Genomic DNA, 27,207 nt, shown 5'->3' with positions numbered 1-27,207 from the left:
ATGTGTGAGTGTGTGTGTTGTCCTAATTTAAGTTAGGGGGTTAACAGCATTCAATTATAGAACAGCGGAGTGTAATCGCTCTCTGGAGTCATAATTGCCTAAAGTGTTTAATGTGTCTCTCTGTCTCCCCTCAAAAGTGCTGATCAGGCGTTGGACCGCTTCGCCATGAGGAAATACTATGATGATAAGGTCTCAGCTCTGATGACACCTTCGCAGAAGCGGTAAGACCCAAAACTCAAGCACGCCCTGCCATCTAGCAACACGCGTTTGTTCGGCTGGCGCGCTGTTGACGACACGTTCGCGGCCCTGACCCACCTGATTCAATACGGATACTTTGCAATTCCTGGTTTTGTTTGTCAGTTTTTTTCCACTGAAAAGCCCGTCACTGTTGATCACTGGAATGAGAATGGGACCCCATGGTGACCTGGTGTAATCCTAACCCTGTTTGACTCACACTGGTGGCTCTTGAGCTTTCATGTCCCCGAGTTTATATGAGATCAACTTTAAGCAATGACAGCCTGGACGGATGAGCCCGTATCATTATGGCTCGGTTTGCTTTGAAATGTTTTGGTTTGTACAGAGTCTTGAAAGCTTATGCATCATTTTAGACGCTGTGTTTTCAAGTTAAGGATAACGCTTAAATTTGAATATACTCCTTTCACCATAGCTTGTGTTTCATAAATATAATCATGCGAACCAAAAATCATTTCATATTTCATATGAAACAATCCCATTGTTTTACCTCCTGCCATAGAAATTAGCGAGCATCAGAGAATCATGATCAAAACAGCTGGCAATATAAAATGATAATATACATTGTCGTACCGATAGAGTGGGTGTAAAGGAAGTCTGTAAACCATATTCTTTACGGTTGCAGTTATGGTAATAATTTAGCCATGGTGATAAAGGCTCCGGGAGTCTGGAATCTTTTGTTGTAGGCGTCTTGAAAGTGCTTGAAAATTGCTCGAACTTTACTCTTAAAAAGCTGTATGAACCCTGAGCTGGTGCGACTTTGATGCTTGAGCTTTGAAACCAGCAGACCAAGATAATACTTTTTGTGATGATTTACTTTGAAGAATATAAACGTGTTTTTCTGCAAAACACACTTTTAAATGACAAAAGAGGCCAAACCTCCCCAATTTTAACATAATCTTATTATTATCTTATCTTATCCACTTGCAGAAAGTAAGATTAGAATATTGATATCGCTCTCGTGTCTTCATGTTGAATATGAAGCTACAGCTGCTTAACTTAGCTTAGCATGAAGACCGGAAAAGGCGAGGAAACACCTAGATTGGCTCTTTCCAAAGTAACACATATTTGACATTTGTGAGGTTAGTACTACCAGCAAAGAAACTTGGCACATAAACCTTTAGTTATCTTTGTCAGGACAGAGCTAGTTGTTTCCCTCAATTACAGTCTTTGTGCGAAGCTACACGGCTGCTGCCTAGTTGCATATCCAATGTAAGGACATAAGAGCGATTTTGACCTTAACGTCTAACCCTAAAGAGAAAAGGCTTATTTCCCAAAACATTGAACTGTTAATAAAGTCTCGGCAGATAACCCTGATGATGTCATAGCGATGTCACCACTCAGTTTGGGCTTGAAGATTATTATTATTATTATTATTATTGCATTCATACCAAGAGCGTCAGTTTGAAAGACGAGTACATTTGCCGAATAGGCATGGTGTAATAATCATTGTGTTGCATTATGGGAAGGGTAGGATCACGTGTTTGCGGAGCTTGAACTTTACTACGGGTTAAACACCTGTATATTTCAGACCTATGTTGCCTTGATCATATTATATCACTTTCATTAATATGATTTAAAAGACTATTTGAAAGTTTTTGTTTTTGGGAAAACTTCCAATAATCCTGCATATTATTTACGTCACGCTTTGTGCTTTCACATCAGGTACGTTTGGATCCTCAACAGTCTCCTGAGTGGATCCATGAAGATCAACGCCTCACCGCTGTTCCTGCACTGCGTCATCCTTCACGGGATACCAAACTTCGATGCCACCGGAGGTTAAGCTCATATTGTTTACCGCCAATACACAGCTGCAGCGCCCCATGAAACTCCAGTCATGGCTGCCATGACAGTATAAAGGAATCCAGACACAACCACATCAGAGCGCGCACAGTAAACAAGACGGAGACTTATCTGAGCTTTATATCTCGCTCCTTCTCCAGCACACATGCGTGCTCAGACAGATAGAGCGGCACTTGCATAAACAGAACTGCAGAGGAGGACTCCTTTATTGGCTCCCAGTAAAGTCACAAGAAATCACACCCGTGTTTGTGTGCAAATTGCTGTTTTCGCTGATTTCCCTGAAACAACGGAGGATTTCGTCACATCGTGGAGCTGAAAGCCCTTTCTCACAACAACAGCTTATCACACTTTGAGCGAAAACATTTTGGAGAAGCTACTCATGAATAACTTACCGGCTGACAGGGCACTTGAGGTCAAGTTCTCGATGCACTTAACTGTTATTTATTCGCAAGTTAATCTTTGTTTGTTTCTTTTCAGTGTGTCGCCCGTACATCAAGGTTTACCAGGGAATGCAAGCAGTGTATTCGTCTGGAATCTAGTAAGTCACTCACACACGTGGTAGAGTCGTTTAACGTCACTGTTTACATTGTTCAACACGTCAAAGCAACTTCCTCTTTAACTTTATAGGCTGATTTTTGTTTAACTTTGACTCAATTCTCTGGAGTTTTCTAACTAGTTATGATGATACAGATGCTTTTACATAATCTACATTAGCAGATACGCTATTTCTATATTGCTATTCTAACATTCTGACGTGTGTTGATTGCTTTAGCTTACTTAACAAAATCTCTAGCAGCTGAATCTGCTAGCTGCAGGCTAACTAGCTGTATAGTTCTAACTGGCTACCAAAATGAAGTTTACTTTGTTTCACTGACGTCATATTACGGTTATTGATGTTACACACACACAAATTGACACATTCCCTCATTGCTTTGCATCCTGCAAACAGCCCGTGCATTTAAAGGTGAATTGAAATTAGCAACAAAATGTGAATCAATCAAAGTTTTGACATTAGGACATCTGTGTATGGCAACTTAACTGTAGCCCCGACCTGCCTGTCACAGTCCAAAGCTCCTGTGTTAGCTCCCACAGCTGCCTGTCTGAACTGCTAACTGCAGGGCTAGCTGAGCTGACTAGCAGTTAGCGGTTACTCTGGTGATGCATGCCCCTCTTTGTTTTGAGTGTGAATTCAACAGGTTGTCAGTTCTTGCATATTGCCCCTCTAATGTTCGTTGTTAATCTTATTCTACTTCTCCTAACTTCCTATTAATAAGCCATTTTTAGTCCTGACTTCCACTGTTAGTCTTGCCTTCTGTGTTGCTGTATTGATGTGTCATTACCTTTTATGTACCTTTCTTCCCTCAATCTTGCACACCTATGTACAGGCAGATTCTCACCCATCTGCATTGACTGGAAAATGACGGTCACCTCATTTTGTTTTGAAATAGGCTATATAAAAGATAAACTGACATGACTCAACTTTGTTTCAGTCACATCGGTCCAGGCCACAGAGACCGTGTATGCATCACCCTGGAGCCTGCCCAGCTCCTGAAAGGAGACATCATGGTAGGAAAAATCCAAAGACGCCTTTTTAGAGTTTCTGACGTCCGTGTTGTTTGTACTGATCACAGAAGTTGTGTGTGTTCTTTTGTAGATTAAGTGCTATCACAAGAGCGACATAACTTCAGAGCGTGAGGTTATTTTCCGGCTGCAGTTCCACACGGGAGCAGTGCAGGGCTACAACCTGATGTTTGAGAAAGAGGACATGGAGACTGCCAACAAAGGTAGACCCGAAACAACAGGCCTCAACGTGCCGCTGTTAGTTTACAGCAGCTCCTCTGCTCCACGCAGCATCTGCACGGCTCGGTCTGGACTCAATTTAGACTTGGCACTTTGAGACCGATAATCTTGTTTTCCCAAACATGTTACGTGTGCTGCAAGAATCCTATTTGCAAGACAACACCAGTCATCTTTCCATTTCTGAGTGGGCCACGCTCATGGCATTCCTGTGTGCTTACATTCCAGATCCCAGATTTGCAGATTACGGTAAAGTGGAGCTGGTGTTCTCCGAGGGGCCGGAGAGGATCCCAGGTAGATCCCCTAATCTTCTCCTTTTTTTTTTTTCTTTTTTTTTTTTTTCAAAAGTTGCTAAAGGGAGTTGGAAAAGCAGACACAGAGTTAGTTTCTCCACTTTTCCCTTCGTGCCGGGCCGGCCTGTGCTCTGTTCCTCCCCCTCTGCCCCCCGGTGAGGAGGGATGTGGAATGCTGCAGAGGGGAAATGTAGTGTGAAGTGTGTGCTGACAGAGACGTAAAGAAGCACAGCATGTGCTGACCCAGAGCCACACAGGAGTGTTATGTGGGTCTGTGTGTGTGTGTGTGTGTGTGTGTGCATGTGACCTACTGTGTGTTGTATGGAGACGCTTGAGTGTTTATTAAACACATCTAACAAATATCATGCCCAGGGTTTAGGGTACATACTGTCTTTCAGACATGCAAAAGGTTATGTCTTCCATGTTCACAAAACTAAAAACCCTTATTAAAACAAAATAAAAAAAGTTATAAAAACTAGACACTGCTGAAAATGATTCGCCATGGGTTGGTCATTTTTGAAGGCATATTAATATGATAATATTAATTTTGCACACATCCTACAGTGTATCTGGGATTTTGAGGATTTTTGTGATTGAGGAAGACTTTACTGAGACCATATTGCGACCCATGCAATGAGCCATTCACAAGATTGGGACTTGATTTAGCCTTGTTTTGACTTTATTTGTTGTCAGTATTCCATTATATGCTTTTGAAGTACTAAAGGAAGGATCTCATGTCTATGCAGTGAATATATATAGCTACAGCCAATAAGCAGTTAGCGTAGATTTGGGAATAACTGTAAAGAAAAAGTAAAAAAAAACAAAAAAACACTACCACTAAAGCTTACTTACTTACACATTTAATATGTTTTGTTTAAACCAAGATGTACAAACAACAAATTATTTTTTAAAACTATTTTCTGGATGGTTCCCCCTGTCTCCAGTCTTTTAGCTAAGCTAAGCTAACTTGTCTGCTGTGTTGCTCTTGCTGCGTTGTGTGATTGAGTGGTAAGATTTTTTTAGAACTATAAATATCTACAGGACTGAGTGATATCAAGCCAACAGTGTGATTCCACTGAAAGCTGATAATATCAATATTGTTTGGCTGAAACAAGAACACCTGGATACAGTATCTACAATAATGTTATTTTTTTGCGGTCCAGGTGCAGACAGGTGGCAAAACGGGGCGGATGTTATTGTTGACTACAACACGGCAGATCCTCTAATCCGCTGGGACTCCTACCAGAACATCTGCGATGGTGAAGGTACTGATACTACGCTGCATTAGTCACTACATGACTCACAAGGCCTTGTCATAACAGTGCCAAGACCTGCTTAATGAATCAGAGAGAAAAATATCAGCAGCTGTTTTAAGAATGGAACAAGTACTCATGTGGTGTCTTAGGCATTAAATGAAGTTTCTCACCTCTTAAAACACACACACACACACACGTGCACACACACACACACACGCTCCTTTTCTCTTATTAACACAGCATGACGGATCCTGCGCTCCATGTTGTTGAGGGCCTGCGGTGTGATTGCATTAACATGCACACACAGTCACCGCCAGTTTGGTTTGGGTTTTAGTCGTTGCTAACAGGAGTTATTGCTCATGAGTGGGACTTAAAGGCTGGCAGGCAGGCCGGCCCCCGTGGAAACAAGACTTGTATTATGGAAGAGGAAAAGGGAAATGAAAGCTAAGACGTATCTTTAGGTTGGTGCACGGTGATCTTGACAAACAGTCTTGTTTCTGTGTGAAGGACAGGGAGGAGAGCTGTTGTATGCGGGGAATGCTGGGTTCAGAGGAAGAGCAGTCGGTTCTCAAGAGATTTTCTATTTTGTTGTTTCATCAAATGAATAGGCACGCTTTAACCATCCCACACACACACGCACGCACACACACACGCACAGACTCACACTCAGAGCCACCCTGTCGGGGCGTCCCGTCCTAGCTGTGGTTGTTGCTCTCCACTCAACCACAGAATTCACAACAACCTCCCAGAATAGAGCGACGTGGTGGTAGCATTAAAACACAGATCCACCCTTTCCCAGTATTCATTGAGTGTTTTTATAAGTGAAGTTCAGCTTGATGAAATTGAGCAGCCCTTTTTTATTTTCCTTTAAATTCCCCCACACACTCCATTATAGAATTTTTTACGCGCACCCCCGGGTATGCAATGAAAGAGCAAAGCACTCAAACTTCAGAATCCATCAAAGCAAAGCAGAGACATAAACAAAGGGACAATTTTTCCTCTCTTGCCTTGATTGTGAAGCATTTATGTGGGATATTTACAGCCCTGTTTTCTCATGTAAACACTACATCTGAGAGGGAAGACTGGGAGCTCTGTTGGAATTCTACATCTACTTACCACCGGTCCCCCGGTAGGATCAGTTTGCCTTCTGGGAGGCTGTCAGTCAGGGGTCGGTCGGGTAGGAGGAAGTCGAAAAAAAAAAAACGTTTGCCACTGTCGTGCTAAGGCTGTGAAAAGAAAACCTCATTTACTTCAATGGCTTTTCACTGAGAGTGTGTGTTTATCCCCACGTGTGAATTCAGAGTTGAATTTTTAAAAAGATTGTTTTTCCAGAAAGGTTGTTTACTTATGTTTATTGTCTAAGTAGGTTGTTGTTGTCTTTGGGGAGTGTTAGTTACTCTTCAACTGTCAGTTTACCCAAAATTACAAAAACATATATATTACAGGCTACCACCTCTAGCAGTATCTAGCCGTTCTTATAGTCAAAAGGTTGCACTAAAACAAATTCAGCCTCTCTTTTCAGAACATGTGTTCCTAATACGCTGGACAGTTTTACTAGTCTGCAATTTAAGAACCAATGAAAAAAGCTTTCACAGCCACAAACACCAAATACCTTAATTACTTTGTCTTAAAGAGTCAGTAAACCCAGTAATGGCTCATGTTCATATTTTCTTGGGTTGTCTGGGTTTATAGCCACAACACTCATATTATATATTATATATTATATAACACTTACTAATATTCAAATGAAATGTCAAACATCTACTTCTTCCATCTTTTAAATGTAAGAATTAGATGATTTTCTTTGTTGTTCAGGACAGTAAATGAAGAGTTTTTGGGTTACAATGAGTAGTTTTCACTATTTATTTATTTATTTTTTTTTACATTTTATCAACAAATTGATTCATTCTGAAAATAATAGCTAGATTAATTTGATAGTGAAAGTAATTGTTAGTCACAGTTGCAATATATGAACTTCACAGAATGAACATCTCTTTAAAAAATACTCATCACTGTTAGCTAGGATGCCAGTACACAGGAAACCCTGAATGAGGAAGACTTGATTTCAATTGTCTAAAAAACAAACAATATGAAAAATCTTTTTGTCTTTTGAAATTACGTTTTTTTTTAATGTTTTATTCAATCACGAAAATCCTCAAAATCAAAGGCACACTGTAGGATTTGTGCATAATTAATATTATTATATTAATATGCCTTTAAAATGACCAACCCTTGGCAGGTCATTATCAGCAGTAGTTTGTTTTTATAACTTTTCAAATTTAGGTTGAATTCACTGTTTTAATTTTGGGAACATGCAAGTCATAACTAACTAATGACATAACCTTTTGCATGTCTGAAAAACAGTATGTACCCTGAACCCTGGGCATGGCAAAAGGCAATATTATTCACCTTCATGGTATTTAAGTTGAATTTTCAGGGATGGATGCCAAAACCTGCTGTCTGCATGGGAAGATTCCACTAGGGGGGGTGTTAGAAACAGTAATTAGCTTATTTTATATTGAATCTTTCCCTCAGTAGTCTGTTCCTCTCTATGCTTTCTGTATGTACTATTAGTCTTGTGCAAGTTGTACAAAGGATTTTTAAGAGACGCATTTCCCACAAGCCTGTCGTCTACATACAGGAGGCGCATGTAGATGTTTGGGCGGAAGAAGACGACGATGATGATGATCATTATGCTTTCGACTCAGGGTTTTGGCATTCAGGAGGTGCGGGATGGTAGTAACTGAGAAGGAATGGAAAGGTTTTGTAATTACATGGCCAAACACATCCAGACCTCCTCCTGCGATACGACAGCAGCTGGGGGAACAGTTCTGGTTTCGCCCGCTCCCTGCACTGTAATCGTCGGATTATTCAGGGACCGACGATACCACAACAACCGACATGATGAATGCTCGATGTAAAAAGTTTGACTGATTGTCTAGAGCTAAGAGCATACTTGGTTAACCAGTCATGGCTTTGTTAATGTCAGTGTAATCCCAATGGATAAAACAGTTTTTAAAACAATTGTCGCACCCCATCATTGAGTTTAGGGCACATCTGTTTCTTTGCTGATATTGTACATTAGGGCGGCAGGCATGCAATTTCATGACACGCACAGGAGTGAGAGAAAAAGCTGCTTTTCATGAACATTGCTCGGAGCCCCAAGTAGAAGGCGAGGATTGCTTTAATTAAAAAGTGTCTTTTTACAGAGTGAAAAAGTCTGGAGCTGCAGGAATGTTGTTTTCATTCTCTGATCCTCTCCGGGCCGCCCTCTCTCTTTTCTTTCTTTCCCTCTTTTTTTTTTCTTCTCTCCCCTCGGTGGGGTAGTCCCCTAAAGCGGGGCAAGAGGTCGGGTTACTCCTTTCCTCCGTCCCGCCTCCGCCCTGAAGCCCCGCCTCACTTGTTTACATTCCTCTGCCCTTATTTGGAGATCTCAAGGTCCCCCCTTGTGTGGAGTGCAAACACTCTCACCTTCTCAGCGGAGGAGAAAGAAAGCAGGGGCCAACTTGTTCCAACTCTCTCGATTTGACCCTGACCATTATCTGCTGGTTGAAAGCCATGTCCGCTCCCGTGTGTCTGCCGTGCCTCTTGTCCTCTTCCGCTTTTCTTTTACTGGAGACTTTCTTATGTGCTTACCTGGCAGTGGTGGTGAAGGTAAGAGATTTTTTTGTTTTTTTTCCCCCCTTGAGACAGATGAGTGGCCAGATGAAGGGGGAGGGAGGGAGGGAGGGATAAAGCAAAGAGAGGGCAGGACAATGACAGAGGGGTGACGGAGAAAGATGGCCGGTATTGGAACGGAGAGGGGAAACATCTGTCTTGAAAAGCCTTGTTGCACCTTGCCAGGAGGAATGTTACGAGAGGGATTTGTTGGGGAAAACTCCCGGCGGAGTTGACATGCACGGAGGCCCAAGCCGAGGCAGCTCAAGGCCGGATGCAGGTTCAATTAGTGTGTTTGTGTGAGTGTGGTGGTGGGGTGGCTGGGGGGTTAAAGCCATACATACAGGAGCTTTTGGAGCGGAGGAGGAGAAGGAGGAAAGGGGGGGGGGGGGGCTTTTATCATGCATGTCTGGTATTCAGATCCTCCAGTCATGGTTTGACTGAAAGGCAAGTACTTAAGGCGGCAGACTGAGGGAAGAAGCATGGGAGTCATGTTCCAGCTCTTTTTTTGTTGAGGCAGAGGGAGAGTTACAGTGAAACAGCAAGTGTTTACTTACTTGGCAAAGCTGGCGTAAGTCTAGAACTTGACTTTTTTCTTTTTCTTTTTCTGTTGTGATGGATTTGTGGCTGCCTCCCAAAATACTGACTTCTGCGGTTTGACTCTCCGAAGGTTGTTTGGACATATGCCGGGGGTCAAGGGGCAAAGCGAGAGGGAGTAGGGTGGCTTAATCACAGCGGGGTAAGGAATGCAGGGGTCAGACTCTGAAGATCTACAGCCGTCCAACTCTTGTAGCGGCGCACAGAAGGCTTGACATCTCTTACACAACCTGAGCGCGAGGAGCACCTTTGTCTGCTGCGCACATCGCAGATTAGCGCCCTGGCAGTTCAGTGGGTGGCCCGATTGAAATAAGATCAGATAAGACTCAAAAACAGGAGACTTTAATCATTTGGGCGATTCTAATCAGGGGGGATTCGTCTCACTTCACTTCAGATGATTCACATGTATTTTTCCCTGTCAATGTTTTTTAATGCTGGAGTTATTTGTAGTCTGCTGTCTGCTCTGTCTTGTCTGGAGTATTGTCTTTTGTCAGGTGAGGTGTGATTGTAAGTGTTGCGCTTCCTCAATAACAGATTCTGAATGGTGGAGTTTGTGGGCCAACATGACTGTGCATGTGAACCGAGTCTTGTTTTGTCTGTGGTTTTGTTGCCGTTTGTGTTCGTCTGCTGTACGTGTGTCTCTGTGTGTACGTGTGCCCCATACCTGCTGACTGTATGAAGCGCTGCATCTCTTCTATTTTGCAGCGCCACGCACTCAAGGCCTAACCCAGGACAAAGCGGCTAACAAGAGGAGCCCCAACGGAGGAGAGGCCACGCTGGGCCGAGGGGCCCGCACGACCTCCGCCACCTCCAGCCCTGACCACAGCGACCACGCCCTCTCCGTCAGCAGTGACTCGGGCCTGTCCAGCACCTCTCTGTGGGCAGACAGACCCACACCTGTTGTCACCACCGTCAAGCCTAACCAGGGTCCCAGCCCGCAGGAAAAGGTCCAGCTGAAGCGTCTTTTGAGCGGCTTTGGACTTGAGGATCCTGCGGTGGAGGAGATGGATGATCAAAGCACCAGAGTGGGCATCCAGCAGATAGTCCCCGTGCAAGTGCACATTAACGGGGACCCCAGACCTGGAGAGAGGGAAACGGACATCCTGGATGATGAGGTAAACACAGGTCATGATCTGCATAGTGTGGACAGTTTAGGGACCTTGTCCTCCTCCTGCCACAAGAGCAGCCAGAACTCCCTCCTGTCGGACGGTTTTGGGAGTCCCGGAGGAGAGGAGCAGCAAAGCCAAAACCAGCACAACCTCCACCACCCTGCACCTCCTCCCATGGAAGAGTATGAGAGAGCCTATGCTGAGGCAAGAAGGGGCTGTCTAAACTCCAGGAGCAACTCTGTGGCCTTGTCTAATCCCAGCAATGCATCCATGCCCAAGCAGCATGTCTACAGACAAGGAAGCTATTCAACACAGTCCTGGGTTCGCCAGCAGCAGATGGTTGCTGCACAACAGTTTATTTACATGCCTGAGGATGGGAACGATACAGAAAGATACACAGGGAACAAGCAAGGGAGCAGTCCACCCAAAGCAGGCCTGCCCGCTGAACCACAGGGCCCTACCAGGGACATGACGACAGGCGCTCTGAGAAACGCGGCGCCACACAAGGAGCAGGCAACGCTGAACAACAACAACAACAACAAGCGTGACGAGGAGTTCAAATCTCTGACGATGGACATCGACAACTCCATCGACCAGCTCAACCAGCTGATCATGGACCTGGATCCCACGTTTGTGCCTGTGTCGAGCCACAGCGGCTCAATCAAGAGGAACGGCGGGGCGCACGTGAACGGCTCGGCCCCCAAATGTTCAAACGGCGTCAATCACAGACTCAACGATAATAATGCAGCGACCCTGGCAAACACACAGCAGACAGGTAAGACAGTCAGACGGCCTGGGTGTGGTGGTGGTGGTGATGTGGTGTGGTTATGGAAGTGTGGTCGTGAAAAGAAATGTCATTATGAAACCAGAGAGGTTGTTTTGCTGGAGATGTCTGATAAACATGGCAAGGGTGCAAGAAAACAAAACGGCTTTAATTAATATGATGAGAATATTTTGAAAGCAGCTCCAGTCGTGCACCAGCTTTCCTTCTCCCCCACTACAGAGTTAACAAAGCGCAGCCTCTCTCCCTCTCCCACCTGGCATGTTTTAGTGGCAGAAATAGCAGGGTTGTTGCCAGGTTTTCAGATGTTTTCAGGACGTTTCTGAGGAAAGAGCGCCGTCCAGACTTGTCTGTGCAACTATCTGACTCGAGGATCAGTACGATACATGACGAGAGGGAGAGCAGCTGTCATCGACCTCTCTGAGCATTGCCGTCTCTGGGTGTTTGATTATAGAGATTGCGCACTGGGATATTTACAAAATCAAAGTCCCTCCAACAGACTGAGTACTCTTTGTTGTGGGTAGAAGAAGCGTTAAGTCAGCCGCCTCCCCTTATTTTACCCTCATGGTCATCACGCTTCCATCTGTCTTGTGAGCTCTTATCGGTCATTTTGTTGCTGAAAATGTTTAATTTCTCCTTCTGATTTTGTTAAAGTTTGCTGTGCTATGTAACGTGATCACTCTTGTATCACGATAGATCTCTACATGTGTTTTTTTTCCCACTTTGTTCATGTAGAAACGGATCCCAGGGCCGCGTTCAGGGACAAAGTTTATGATCTTCAAGCACTGCGCAAGAATCCACAAAATGCATTTCTCCAACCGTATATCTGCTTTGTAGAATCTGTGGGAGGTTTGTTTCCTCCGGTGATAAATGTAATTGGGGGAAAAAAACAAAGAAAAGATGATGCCTATCTCTTTCCCGTGCTACAGAGATTAGGGTTAGATTTGGCTCACCCACACAGGTTATCAAGTTCGCTACGACTGACTCAAGAATATTCCTCCTAGGTACAAGGGCACTCCACAGATTTCTTAAGCTGAAAACCAGTGAGGCAGAGAAAATGCAGAGAGCTGTCTGGGTGTTAGCAGCGCGTGAATCACACTCATGTTCGTGTGGTTGCAGGGGGCGGGGGGCAAGACGGGGAGGCCAGAGGAATTTCCAAGGGAAGAACAAGTGAGCCCGGAGGCGATGTTATTCCAGTTTGATTCCAGAAGCATACCTGTCCGTGCATATCAACTACACAGAAGCGTCATTCCAAGAAACAAACGCCCGAGGCTCCAACATAGCCGATATGAAAACAACCTGTAGGAAGCAATGCATTGTTCGTTTTTAGAATGTTGTCTCAGATCAGTTTGCTCTGGTGACAGGAGTCATAGCACTGAGTAAGTCCACGTCCCAAAGGAAGGCAGATTAAATGATATGATTTGATGAATAATTCATTTTGACTCTTGAATCAGTTCAATTCACTTTCCATTCAAACTTTATGACGGACTCAGGGTTAAAGACAGGATGTTCCGTAGAATTAATAACTTATGAGAGTACAATAAAATATCATGGTTTGAAGGAGGATAACAGTTCATATTAGTGTCTTACAAAGAGACAACTGTACCAGTGTCTCAAAATGACTTATTATTCTCAGAGATATTTATGTATAAGTTCACCCGAAAATGAAAATTAATTCACATATACTCACTCCTGTGCCGACTGAAAACATTTCTGGTGCTACACAGCAACAAAACAGCGTTACAGCAAAACAACTAAAAAAAAACACCAAAAGCCTCAAGTCTACGTCAGCACTGAGACAGCAGTTAAATTTGAAAAGATGATTTACATCGTCACATTGCCGAGCTTGTCCAGCCACTTCAGATGTGGTGCTCGCTAGTGCTTTTAGCTTCGCAGCCACCGTGAAGATTTTGGCTTGATCATTTTATGCTTTTTACATTTTTTTGGGTAGTTTTTTTTTTTTTACGTTGTAAACACAAGATCCCACCTTCTTCAATAGTTGAAGAGGAAGGCGGAATGCTGTTTTGCTGCGAGGCTCCAGGAGTGTTTTGCAGACTACAAAGCTTCACCTTTCAATTGCCACGGGCATGAGTAGATAATGACTGAATTCTCATTTTTGGGTGAAGTTGTCCTTTAAGCAATTTTCTCAAGGCATCAATATAAGTTGTTTTAAGTCTCGGTGAGCTTTTTTTACAGTGTGCATTATAAAGTGGTGTTCAAGTTGCTCCTAACAGACATCTTCACACGCACTAAACTTGTGAGTGCATGTTTGCTTGTGCATACACCCTGCAGCATTGTCTGTAAAAATCATCATCGTCCGTTAGTTGTTCTGTGATAAACTGTCCAGCGTGTTTAACCTTGATACTGACCTTAAGATTGAAGCTCTTTTGGCTTGAGTTTGCATCAAGTATCTATTTGCTTTGTCCCCATTGCACCTTTGCACCGAGCTTCCATTTTGTTATAACTTTTACGAACTGTTCACTGTTTTTTTCAGGAATTCATTTATTTCCTCTCACTTATTTAACACACATGGCTGTGTGAAGGAGGTGTAGAAAAAGGGACGAGAGAGGTGAAGGCGGGAGGTAACAGTAGTTATGTTGTGTCAAGGGAACTGGGGCTGACATTCAGCAGCTGATGAGAGGTGACAAGAACTCAGGAAGGTGGAGGGCTGAGCTCCACCTGAGGCTCGTGTGAAGTGAAGCTGGCAGGAGAAACTTCATGACTCCCAGGATGCAACAGTTTAATCATGTTGATATTAAATTTATTCAGCACCTTATGTTACCATCAGTATTCACTTGAGCAATTATTGTGGATATATTATGATATCAAAGAAAATTAATGAGTGGATTGGATGGACATTATGGGTAAAATCATGTATTTAAACATGGAATTCTATATCATCATATTGTCGTACATTTTCAGCAAATTCAAGTCCAAAAAAATTTAATTTTACTTATTTGTGTTAGTTGGACAACACACAGTCAACATACTGTAAATGTGCCAGTTTTAGCCTTCTGGCTGAGGTTCAACTGTAGTCCTTTCACAAGATCTTTTATAACCTATGACTATATAAATCATTTATAGCATTAATAACCAGATAAAAATCAAATTAATTAAATACCTGACCAGTCAGAAAAACTGCCTTGATGCACTCCTGCTCATTGATTTGAACCAGCTGAAGACATTATGGTATGGTGTTGCCACACAATACTGAATTTGTCTTCAGACCTCTACTCTGGAGTTCATATTAGTTTAAATAAATGATGAACTGATAGTGAGCCATGAAAGAGATAAAGAGATGCATTCAGATACATGCTCGCTTGTGTCATGACTGTTTCTCGTGCCTCTTAAAAGAAAAAACACATTCTCTGGATCTGCAAAGATCAGTATCAAAATCCAGTAGAGGGATGTACAATAAAAGCGATGCAGGTATGGAGAAACACTGCCAGGTATGCATGGCACTGTCTGTGTCATCCATACTCGCCACAGACAGAGTGACTAATGATCCCCGGCATTAGCACTATTGCTCCATTAGCATTCTTCAGAGCTGAGAGGTCGGAGCTCGCTGGGAGGGCTCAAATTAACACCCTGGTGCTGAGTGGCTGCACTCTTCAGAGTAGTCACAACATTGAACCCCCCCAACACACACACACACACACACACACACACACACACACACACACACACACACACACACACACTCTCCACACCTTCCAGCCCACCAGCGAGACCCCTTGCATTCCTCAGCTGTCCACTGAAAACATGTCGGCTGTAGACATGACCCCAGGGTGCTTTTTACTTTATGGACTGACCAAATTAAGATGCCATCAATCCCCAACTTTTTACATGGTCATTAAATCGCCACGCCAGTTCGCAAAGTGGTCTACATCAACATGTGGATTCAAAATGGTGTGATTGTCAGAGCGAATGTTTTCTGTTTGGAGCGAGCTATAATCAAAACTTAAAATTCCACACGTCAAGAGCACAGCGAAGGAAGACAAATGGCCATAATTTCAGCCTTTCTCTAATGATCAGCAATGTAAAAGTCAATGGATGGTGAAAATCTGGGGGGATGTTGAGCCATCTTTCAAGGTATAAAAACATATTCGATAACCTATTAGCTAACGTTAGCATTCAACAGCTTCCTAGCTAACGTTACCCTTAAGTTACAACCAGTGTGTTTTACTTCCTGGTTTAAATAAAGGTGTTTTACATGTGTGCTGATAGTTTAGAATCTGTGCCTTTCCACTCGTTTCATGCAGCATATTAAATGGTTATGTAAGTTAGGAAGCTAACGTTAGCTGTTGTCACATAGAAGCTAAGTGGTCAAAAAATATGTTGTTGGCCCGATTTCCCTCCAGATTTTCACAATCCATTGTCTTCTCAGTTGGTGATCAATGAGGAAATGGCGAAATGATCACTTAAATATCAGATTACCTGTGTTCATAGGAATTGCAACCTGGAACACAACAATACGACAGAGGAAAATGGCCACCATGTGGTATTATAGTGCTTTTTAGGGATTGTTTTTTGCCCATAATTCTCGACCATAGTCCTTTGACATTGTGCCTCGACTAGTAGAGGATGCAGAGGTACCAAGGGTTACTGTTGTTTTTCTATCTTCACTTCCTTGAAGGCAGTCATCCTGTTAATCTGTTAATATGTAATAATCTGCTTTTCTGCTGTCCACCTGTGTGTATCCAGCTGTCCAGTCCAGTGAGGACCGTTTGGGTGTCACGCGCAGTCTGAGTCGCCAAGGAAGTGATGTCACAGATCACCCAGGCTTCTGTAACTCAGGGTGGGGTGGGACGGAGGACTACAGGGGCCAGCGGACGTACTCCCCCTGTGTGTCGCAGTCACAGGTAAATACGGTGTGTGTGTGTGTTTGTGTGTGTGTGAATTAGGCTTTTGTCCCTCTCCGTGTGTCTCTCTACTGTCTGTGGTTGGTTACATGTGTGCGTTGTGTGTTACAGCACCACATGTTGTTCAGGAGCGACAGTGCTGACTACAGGGCTCAGGGCCCGGACGTGGACAGTGGAGTTGAGGCTGGTAGTGACATGACTCCGCCCACTCCCGCCTTCCCCATCTCTCCGCCGACACCTTATGGTAATTATGTTTCCTGTGTCAGTGTAAATAGGCTTTCTCTTATCCGAGCATTTGATTTTACATGTATGTGTGAGTAGCTTTGTTTGTTAAGGTTTAATTAAATGTCCCCGTCCTCGTTTTCTTTGTGGTTTCAGTGAAAAATATGTCGGAATTGACCCACCTCAGGCAAACACCATCTTCTACCATGCAGTCTTATGGAGGCTACAGAACAGACCACGGTGGGTTCAGATCCCTTCAAAATTCAAATTAAACACAGAACAAAGAAATTATCATTTGACGATGTTCCTCTACGCTTATAAATGTAAAGGTGCAATATGTAAGATGTGCATGATAATTTTAGCTTTAGATTTTCACGAATAAACTCAAATTACTAACAAAATGTGAAGAAAAAAGTGAAAAAAAAAGTGAGCGGTCATTCTGGTGATATTATTGGACTGACATTATAATAAGTTAACCAGTTGAGTTGTTTTTCAGGTTCATTTTCAGGTTTAATTTCATTTTAACAGGTTTACATGCTCTAATGCTCTCATACAGTCCAGTGCCGCAGCATTGTATTCTACCTCTGTTCAGTTTTAGCCTCTAGCTCTTCAAGGCTCTCCTTCCTGAATATCCAGTCTGCTCTGATTGGTCAGCACATGCCACAGCCAGCAATGCTAACAGTCTAGCCGCTGGGCATAATTTAAGCAAATGTGTGACTCTATGATGTTGTGTGATGTCACAAAGTCACGCAATTAAATGTGAGACGACTGGCGAGGCGTTTCAGGAGCAGTGTTTTCTGTGGGGGAAGGTTTCCACAGCATTTTCAAGGTCTTTTTCATGCAAAAGAACCTATATAAAACTAAACTTAAGAAAATGCGTAAGAGGTCCCCTTTAAGATTATTTTCTTTGTTTCATTCTATTCTCCTACCGTCTTGTGTTTCTCCCCCTTAAACCAATTAAATGCAGCGAGTGACAGAAAGACATGCGGTGAGTGGCAGGTAATTGCGAGAGTCTTCTTTAATTTTTTTGCCCTGTGTCTGCATGTGTGGATCCACTGCCTCATTAAAAACAGAGCTATTTCAGGTCCCCCTTTGCTTTACCTAATAATGGCAACATTGTTGTTCGTGGAATCCGAGCGGTTTGAGACAGAGGCCGAAAAACAAAGACGCCTCATGAATGCAGAAGCGGGGAGATTCCCGACCGGTCTCTGCCCTTCATGTTTGGGTTTTGGGGAATGTGTGCGCGGTCACGGCCTCGAGAGAACCCTTTTTTTCAGACTTAACCAGTGTTGTTCTTTAGACTAAAACTAAGTGTCCTTTGTTTGTGTACTGTTTTGTTTTTTTTTTTTGCTGTGGTGTTTATCTGAGGTGGAACACACCCTGGCTGTGAGATTCTCAGAGTTGCAAAGAGTCGTGCATTTATAGCATGTTATTGACTTTGAAGTCAGTTTGAAAATCCTTTCATGTTTAATTGTTTCATCAAAGAACTATCACAAACAATATAAAACTGGCTGGTGCCTGTCTGCTCATGTGTACTGTTAGTTTGTACCCTCCCCCCCCCCCCCAAGTTAGCTGGAATTCATTTGATATGTCTTTGGGACCAATGTTGTCCTGGAAAAACAAGATCGTACACGTTGGCAGATGGACGATATCTCCATGAACCCAGCCTTTACTTTCATTTTCATTCTACTTTTGACTTCAGTTGGACTCATACGCAGATTGATTAAAAGTTGTAGGGCCGAGAAGCAGTTCTGTGTCCCTGCCGTGCCTCTTACTACCTCAGACAACCAGGCGAGAATTACCACATTCAGTCCTGCCACATCTCCATGGTTACCGTGGGTCAGGAAGCATGACACAAAAAACACTTTTCTTCCCCCATGAAAGTGTCTCTGTGTACACAGAGGGGAAATAGGGACGAGAAGAAAACCAGCAACTCTTTCAGCTTGGCACCTCTCGTTTGTTTAATAAAGGAAAAGCTTTAAAAGGAAAGCTTTAAGATAATTATGTCGGAGGGTCTAGCTCCAGTGGAGTCTGATTTGTGGACCCTTTCGGTCGTGGCAGGTTAAATTGGTGATTTGTACAAATAGATGGCCGCACTTGAGGCCACGTGGACTGTTGTCATTTAATTTCAACTCCAATGTTGATTGTTTTTTACTGGAAAGAACACAGAGTCCTTTCCCAGGGGATTTCATCCACACTCAGTTTCCAAATCACTTGTTTCATCAAGTGAATGTTTTCGTTTGTTTTGTGAAGATTTTCTTTCATTTGTATTTATGTTTGAAATAAAAACTGATCCGACTGTAAATGTGATCAATGAATGCTGCTTGATTTGATTTCTTGCTCTCAAACAGAACCCCGGGGATATGCAGAGATGATCGGTCACAGTGGAGTTGACGTTTTACCAGACTCCTCCATCAACTGCCACAGGACGCTGAGCACCACACACTCTGCTTCTATTGTTGGGACCCTTCAGCGGATGGACAGGTAAAGATCGGTCCTATATTCACATTGAAAGTAGTGCCTAGAAATGTGCAGTAATTAGCACTTCCTTTTGCTGATTTTCAGGAATGTTTATGTATAGCATGTTTATGGCAATTGTTTTTTCCCCCCCTAAGTTCATCGATGAACCAGTCCTGGCCAGAGCATCCCGTCCTGAGCCGCCACTCCTCTCTGAGCAGTTACCCCTCTGCCAGACAATCACCTCACTCCATGTCACTGGACTATGGCCACCACCCCCACATCCACCCTGCACCCAACGCCCACAGTTCCCCTCGGAGCAGCCAGCGAAGCCGCATGGCTAGATACGCGGTCAACCGCAGTCCAGCTCAGAGCTTTGACGAGCAGGACGACTCAGGTCTCGGCTATGGCACAGACTGTTCAAACTCCACCTCTACTCTGCTGGGAAATGGGGGCATGGACAGGGAACTTTTGACCGCCATAGACGGGCAGAATCAGTTACAGCTGCCTCAGATACAGCCCCCTCTTCTGCCCGAAAAGAAGAGGGTGTCAGATGGGGAGCATTCGCTGGGAACAGCGTCTCCAGCCCTCAGTGGGTTCTCAAGTCCCCACAGTGGAAGCTCTCTGAGTATTCCCTTCCCCAATGTTTTGCCTGACCTCTCAGCTCAGATGCTGGGCACAGCCTCTCCTCTGCCAGGTAAGCTGTAGTCTCATAATGGATCTAACAGCTTCATTGGTGTCACATGGCTTGCACACAAATTAAAACTGTACATTATTTTTTTGTCTCGCATGTTTTCTAGATGTTTTGGCCAGCAAACAGGTTACTGTAAAATTTGTGCAGGACACATCCAAATTCTGGTACAAGCCAGATATCTCAAGGGATCAAGGTAGGTTTCCAGTGTCCATCCTTTGTTTCCGAGGTGATACAAGTAAAGAGAATTGATCTGTAGATCTGTTTCACCATCATGCTTCTCTTCATGCAGCTATATCAGTCTTGAAGGACAAGGAGCCTGGCTGCTTTATCGTGCGGGACAGCCATTCCTTCAGAGGGGCCTACGGACTGGCAATGAAGGTGGCGACTCCACCACCGTCAGTTCTCCAACAGACTAAGAAAGGTACAGGGGATGTAAATGACAAACATTTTGTTTTCAATAGGGCGTTTGAGTCTGTTTGAAATTAAAACCAACTATGTTCCATAGGTCCAAGGTTCTTTGTTGCTGAGGGTCCTATTTTCCCCAAGGTCCTATGTTCCCAGAATCTTATGTTCCTAGGGTCCTGTGTTCCCAAGGTCCCATTTCCCCAAGGTTCTATGTTCCCGGGGTCCTATGTTCCCAAGGCCTTATATTCCTAGGGTACCATGTTCCCAAGGTCCAATGTACCCGTGGTCCTATGTTCCCAGGGCCATATGTTTCTTGAGACATTTGTTCCAGGTTCTATGTCCTACCGTTACCACACACATTAACCATCCTATTTGGTACAGGTAAAAATCATAACCCTAGACCAGACTAACCTGGGGAATATAGGACTTTGAGTGCACAGGACAGGGCATTTGTCATGTTCCCTTTTCGCTTATAAATATGGGAAACAAAGGATCCCGGGAACGTAGGAATGACTGTTGATTATCCTCCTGACTCCACCTCCAAATTTCATACACATACATGACGTTGGGCTCAACCTGTTGATCTAATTCCTGGAAAGAAAGCTAATAAGTGTCTTTCCCAAAAGATGAAGTCTTTTGGGTCTTTCGTTTATCATAGTTGTGATCTCAGAGATCGGTCCAGTATTTTCAGTCTCCCTGGGAATCATACATCACACAATCACACACAAAGCCATCTACAGTTACAGCCCACTGTACTCACCTGCATGCTGGAACCTGAGAGTCCCTCCCTCTGTTTGTGTGTGAGAGCTCCTCACTCTGTGTTTCTCTCCTGGGCATCATCACGATGAAGCCAAACAGACCCCTTTTTTTGCCTGATAGTCTTAGATGTACAGCTAATGTTTCACCCCTGAACAAAGGATGTGCCGCGTCCATAAGCCTACTCTGATCCCAGGGCCCTTTCCTGGGAAGCCGTCTGCCCCACATAACTCCGTCTGCTATAAGTGTAATATCCAGCAGCTCGGGTCAAAATTGGCTGCTGAGTTATTTACTTCTTAGTCTGTTTGTTTAGCATATTCGGGAATTATGGGGAGGGATTTTTTTGGGGGGGGAAAGAAAACAAAGTCTCCAGAGGAATCTGGCCAAACATTCTCTGGCCATGTTTCAGCATGAAAACAAAGGCTGGATTGAGTAGTGATAGAGATTCACACATCATTCTTCCTGTTCAAAAAACAGGCCACTCACGCAATGCGATGTGTATCAGAAACAAGTGGGATTATTTACGAGGTTTATTTTCGGTCACAAGCCACACAGGATTCAAAGGATGCCCTTATGCCCTTCCTGCACCAGCCCAACCACAGCGTTCAACCCTTTTATTTCACCCCCCCCCCCCCCCCCCCCCCCCCCCCCCACACACACACACACACACACACACACACACACACACACACACCTGTCCTTTTGTTTTCCTTCACCCCTTCACAGTCCAACGGCACCTGTGGTGACATCATGACACGGTCCTTCTCCGCGCACTCAGCTTAGGGCATTGTGGCTCCTTATAAGTGTGAAACCCAACCCACCTTAAGGAGCGGGCCTTTCTCCGAGCCTTTGTGTCAGGACATTCCTCACATAGATTCCTCGTGCCCCCTTAGAGGCGCTTCTGTTGAATCGTAATCCCATTAATCTCTGGAGAGATTGAATGAAGTGATTCAATCTGTTTTTATGTAACTTTTCAGGGCAGGAAAATAACGTGCTGTACTGAGGCAAATGCTCAGGAGCTATTATTCAACTCTGATTACATCTAAGGTGTCAAACAGAGGACAGACCTAGAGACAATCTTGTGAAATCAATTATCTCTCGTAACTCTTTCTGTATCCTCTGTGTCCCTTTTCTTAAAAACAGGGGGTGATCTATCCAATGAATTAGTTCGCCACTTCCTGATTGAGTGCACACAGAAAGGAGTGCGGTTGAAGGGATGCCCTAATGAGCCTTATTTTGGTGAGTACCTACTGTAGTTTGTTAAAACTTCTTCCTTCACAGCTTGTTGACAAGAGTGACACTTCCTGGCTGTTTGGCTACACTGCACCAATGTCAAAGACTTCATGCACCATACTGCCCTCTATTGGCCTGTGGTGCATTGTACCACTTGCTGTCAGCTGGCGTCATCCAAATGTTCACACTTCTCTGCTCTTGCAGACTTGTGGACTGAGTACTGAGACCCGTCAAAACCCACAATTCATCCAGTTCACAACGGCCCTCGATCGAGCTTTCTGCAGACTCTCAGAGAGTCCGCTTGGGTGCAGACTTCACCAGACTTCACCGATTTAATCATCTAAAATTCATTGCATCACAGACGTTAGTTTGTTAAATTGCAAACTTAATATGTGACAAAGTTACATGACTCACGCAGGCTAGAGGAATATTAAACCACATCATGATAAAGAAATACTAATATTGGTTAAATGTCCCCTTGTAGAAGTAAAGTAGTAATAATTTTAAATTGTTTAAACTTTTTAGCTCATACGGCTTAAATTTAGAAGTCCACTTTACTTTGTGATTCTGAGTTAATCTGTTTCCTGACTTAATTCTTTTAAAGCAAAGCCAATGTTTAAAATGTACAGTGTAGGAATATGCTTGAATTTGCATATATAACATGAAAAATGTTTTAATTTTCAATAAATAAAATTAACTTAGTTAGATAATCTTGATCAAAACATGCAATCGAAGTTATTTTGACCAGCTGGTAAAATGCACAAAGTGACAATATAATGTGCTGACTGCTGTAAACATTGTTTTTTACAACTGTATTTATGTTAACCATCTTGATGTGGTGATAAAGGCTTCAGCGGTGGGGAAACTAAATGGTTTTGTTGCCTTGAAAAGTCCTGAATTTTACTCTTAAAATGTAAATAGCATGAACCCTAATTAGCTATGTGAATACTGCAAAAGTGAGGGATTGTAAACGGTCAGGAATTTTGTGTAAAGTATAGATAACAAGACATTATATTGTAATATTGATTTGATATCTTGTTGTTTTACAGGAAGCTTAACCGCACTGGTCTGCCAACATTCCATCACCCCCTTGGCCCTGCCCTGCAAACTCATCATACCTGACAGAGGTAAACGTTCAACACCTAGTCAGTCACTGATCTAATTTTACAGCGGAGGATTATGGTCAGAATAGAAAATAAACATTATTTGGGTTTTGCGGTTACCCAGATCTGCCGATCTGTCTGCTAAACTGTCTGGTCGTTCATTTGTTGATGTAGCCGTTGTGGTTTTTTTTTTTCCCTGTATAATCTCACTGACGTTTTTTGCTTTTTCTTGTTCATAGATCCTCTCGAAGATGTTGTGGAGTCTACCTCACAATCAGTCACCAACTCTGCTGCTGAGCTGCTAAAACAGGGCGCAGGTAATCAGGCGTCACTTGCTTCGAATAGACATTATGACAGAAGTGATGGCATCGTACATAAACACTGACACGTTTAGAAAATTAGTGCATCCACCGCTCATCCAAACATTTCTCTTTGTCCTGTTATTACGGTCTGAGTCACCGAACATGTTTTCTCCACTCTCTTGCACCTGTAACTCAAATGTGTGCTCCCCAGCCTGCAACGTGTGGTACCTCTGCTCCGTGGAGATGGAGTCACTGACGGGCGTCCAGGCGGTGCAGAAAGCCACCAGTATGACTCTGAGCTCCAACCCTCCGCCAGCCTCCACTGTAGTCCACTTCAAGGTGTCCTCGCAGGGAATTACCCTCACCGACAACCAGAGGAAGTGAGTACAGCGCAGGCATGTTCACATCATGCATACGGTACATGCAGAGACCTTCATCTCACAATAACCAACCCCCTCTCCACCGTTTAGGCTCTTCTTCAGGAGGCACTACAACGTCAATACGGTCATATTTTGTGCATTGGACCCTCAAGATAGAAAGTGAGTGTTGCTGATTTAAGGTTTTTGTGTCACTGAAGGGCTATTGTTAGGCAAGCCTGTTATTGTTGCATTGCAATCACAACAAGGGCATGTAATGCAAAAACTGAAAAAAGAAAAAAGAATAAATTGCACATTGTCACCGCTGTTAGAAATGTGCAAGTGCAAAGCAAGGTTCGGTGTGACAAGCCGGTAACACTATTATCTTCTTTCTCCGCTCGCAGGTGGAAAAAGGACGGCTGCCCTTCAGCAAAGTAAGTAAACTATCATTACTGTTACATTGCTACAAACCAGAGCAGCATTAAGGGCAGTTATTTTAAAAGTGACGTGGTCTGTTTGAGGCGGATGACGGCGTTGTTATTAAGCATTATATCTACTTGTGCAGGATCTTCGGCTTTGTGGCGAGGAAAACTGGCACTTCCACGGACAATGTATGTCACCTGTTTGCGGAGCACGACCCCGAGCAGCCGGCGAGCGCCATCGTCAACTTCGTTTCCAAGGTGATGATCGGCTCGCAGAAGAGTAAGTAGGCCCGCGGACTGAGCTGATCGCCTGGAAAAAAGACTGACTGAGTGTAGAAACAAAGAAATAAAGACTTAAAGGGCTGAATAAAGAACTGTATGGAATGAAGATGATTATGATGAGCTGGACTTTAACCCTGGATACTAACTGGATGTCACATACATAATGACCACTCACCAGCACCGGGACATTTAACGACATCTTTTTAATATAATAAATATAAAGACCTTTTATTCTGTTGTTTTTCTTTCTTGTAAAATAAACTGTAAAGTAGCCAAATAAGAAAACAACTAAATCATAAGAAATGTGTAAACCTTTTTTTTTTTTTTTTTTTACTGGTGTTCAACTGTAATGTCTCATACAGTTAGATTATATTCTCAGCATTTTTTAAGTACAAAAAGGCTGCTTGTCTTGTTCCTGCGTAGCAGTTTTATGAACGAATCAAGAAAGCCTGTACCTTGTTGCATGTATTTTTTTCTCTAATATTTAACCAAAACAAACTTCATCTAAGCTGCAGTGGTTCAGCTAACCAGTAGTAAAAAAAAAAAAAAATGCAGATAAACATTGCAGAAAATATGTATAATTTGGACTTTGTGATAGGCGACGTGGCTAACAGGCCTGTCTTATTTTATCTATGCAATGTAAAATGTTTATTTTTTTAAACCCACGGCCTTCTGTACATGTGCAGCATGTATCTAGCTCCTCTGATCCTGTTTAATAACCTTCTTCTTAAGGTGTTTGTGAATATGACCACTTCTAAAGCTGTCTGCAACATTTTAGTGAAAGTGTGCAGGTTTGTGATGAAATGAGAGAAACCTTAGAAAATATTATAATTAAACCCTATTTGAGATATATATGTATATATATACACATATATGTATCAAAAATGTATCAATGCCCTTATTTTTTAAGTTTGATTTGATAAATAAAAAGAAGACATAAGCTGCTATATGGAGTATAAATGCTGTCATTTCGTTGGTCTTTTAAAAGTTCTCATGAGAAAGAAAAATGCACAGTGATGGAATTTAATAAATATGTAAGTCATCTCTCTGTTGCATGAACAATGGTACATTGTATCTGTAACTCTGGGACACAGATAAAGCTGCTTGTTACCCCAGTCGAGTGCTTTCTAACATCGCATGTGAGATGTATTATTCCTTTTCGACTTTTTGTGTTGGGCTGCCATTTTTATCCAGAGAGGGACCTACGACCACCAGCGTTACCACCACACAGCCCTGTTGATATTGATGATGTACACGTGTGTTATCTTGTTACCGTGACCTATTATCTGTACCTCATACTCATCTCATACTGTGCCTCTGTGTGTGTATAACATGCTACATGTGAACAGTTTTATTTGTATATTGATATTGCATTGTTTGATGTGTTCTGTAAATAAACGAAACAAAACATCTATTTAACCTTGACGATCCGTTAAGATTCAACACGGAGGACGGGTTTCCTTCAGTTATTGTAATAAGTGAACTCAAAGGTGCTGGTGGATGGTTACTTTTCCAGTCTTTGTGCTAAGCTAAATTAGCCAGCTGATGGCGGTAGCATCATATTTGGCTCGCGAACACACATTAAACTTGTATCTGTGGAAGCTAAGAATGGCCATGCTTTCATTTTTAGGTAATGCCCTTATCTCGAGATCAAGTTAATTTTTTCGTCGTCTCAAGATAACAAAGCTGACTTTCTCTTGGTAACGGGGTAGTTTATCTCATTATCTCCTGAGAAAACAGTACTACAGATGTGTAATTACTTTATGGCTCGTTATTGTAAGAGATATGCTTGGTGGTCAATTTAGCAGATACAGATAGCGGAAACGGTAGGGCCCAACTGAAAAGATACTACCCACATGGTGAGTGTTAAATAATAACGGGTAGTCTTTAATCTGATATTTTCAGCTAAAATCCACATAAGCAAATCTATGGATTTTGGCGTGGCACCTCTGGACTAACCTTTTGTTTTCTTGTGGCAACAGGTCATTATTTCACTATCTTGAGATAAAAAGCTCATTTTTTCACATCTTATCTAAAGAGAATAAGCACAAATCCCAAAAAGTCAAACTTTCACACCAAAATTCCAATTGCACCATTGTATATAAACCTACATTTCCTTAAAATCCAACTTGGTAACTTCAGGGAGTTTGGATAAAGTTTCCCTCACCAGGAGGCTGCTGTTTAATGCTTCACTATGTATTCTTGGGAAAGAAATTTTGATCAGTAGAGATTTTATTCATGGCTAAACAAACTAAATAAACAAACTTTCTCCATTTTCATGACTGAACAAACAAACACAACTTCATGCCGGTTTACGTACTTTTCAAACTTCAAACGTTGTTCTGAGGTCCTTATTTTCCTCGGAGAGCAGCTTGTTTATTCAGTTATGGAAAAGATAAATGTTTCCAAGTTTGGTACATTAACATGTAAATATTATAATTCTGAGTTTGGATTTCTTCCCCAGAACTGCATAGTGGCCCTCTAAGGAGTTTTTAAGCACACTGCTGAACCAGAGACACCGTGCACAGGTCTTGACCTGGCCTCAAGTCTCAACCACAACAACTGGGG

At 42.9% G+C, this 27,207-nt stretch overlaps 1 protein-coding gene across 2 annotated transcripts in view; it reads left to right on the top strand.

The window, feature by feature from the left end:
• tns3 (tensin 3) overlaps window positions 1-26,053 on the top strand; it is a 37,308-nt gene extending 11,255 nt beyond the window's left edge. The window contains exons 6-27 of one of the 2 annotated variants that reach the window (XM_030401553.1): window positions 138-221; window positions 1,918-2,030; window positions 2,533-2,593; window positions 3,546-3,621; window positions 3,710-3,839; window positions 4,081-4,146; window positions 5,309-5,410; window positions 10,361-11,539; window positions 16,250-16,407; window positions 16,519-16,651; window positions 16,786-16,869; window positions 18,981-19,113; window positions 19,245-19,783; window positions 19,887-19,973; window positions 20,070-20,201; window positions 22,085-22,180; window positions 23,224-23,301; window positions 23,517-23,594; window positions 23,791-23,959; window positions 24,050-24,118; window positions 24,340-24,369; window positions 24,501-26,053. In XM_030401553.1, the coding sequence (XP_030257413.1) occupies window positions 138-221; window positions 1,918-2,030; window positions 2,533-2,593; window positions 3,546-3,621; window positions 3,710-3,839; window positions 4,081-4,146; window positions 5,309-5,410; window positions 10,361-11,539; window positions 16,250-16,407; window positions 16,519-16,651; window positions 16,786-16,869; window positions 18,981-19,113; window positions 19,245-19,783; window positions 19,887-19,973; window positions 20,070-20,201; window positions 22,085-22,180; window positions 23,224-23,301; window positions 23,517-23,594; window positions 23,791-23,959; window positions 24,050-24,118; window positions 24,340-24,369; window positions 24,501-24,645 (3,742 nt within the window). In that variant the 3' untranslated portion in view covers window positions 24,646-26,053. The remainder of the gene's footprint in view (window positions 1-137; window positions 222-1,917; window positions 2,031-2,532; window positions 2,594-3,545; window positions 3,622-3,709; window positions 3,840-4,080; window positions 4,147-5,308; window positions 5,411-10,360; window positions 11,540-16,249; window positions 16,408-16,518; window positions 16,652-16,785; window positions 16,870-18,980; window positions 19,114-19,244; window positions 19,784-19,886; window positions 19,974-20,069; window positions 20,202-22,084; window positions 22,181-23,223; window positions 23,302-23,516; window positions 23,595-23,790; window positions 23,960-24,049; window positions 24,119-24,339; window positions 24,370-24,500) is intronic. The other variant, XM_030401554.1, reaches the window with a different exon arrangement.
• The last annotated feature ends 1,154 nt before the right edge of the window (window positions 26,054-27,207 follow it).

Source organism: Sparus aurata, chromosome 21 (genome assembly GCF_900880675.1).
Source record: "Sparus aurata chromosome 21, fSpaAur1.1, whole genome shotgun sequence".
Classification (NCBI taxonomy): Eukaryota; Metazoa; Chordata; class Actinopteri; order Spariformes; family Sparidae; genus Sparus; species Sparus aurata.
The sequence above is the reverse complement of the archived record's forward strand: the minus strand, read 5'-3'. Positions and strand labels throughout refer to the sequence as shown.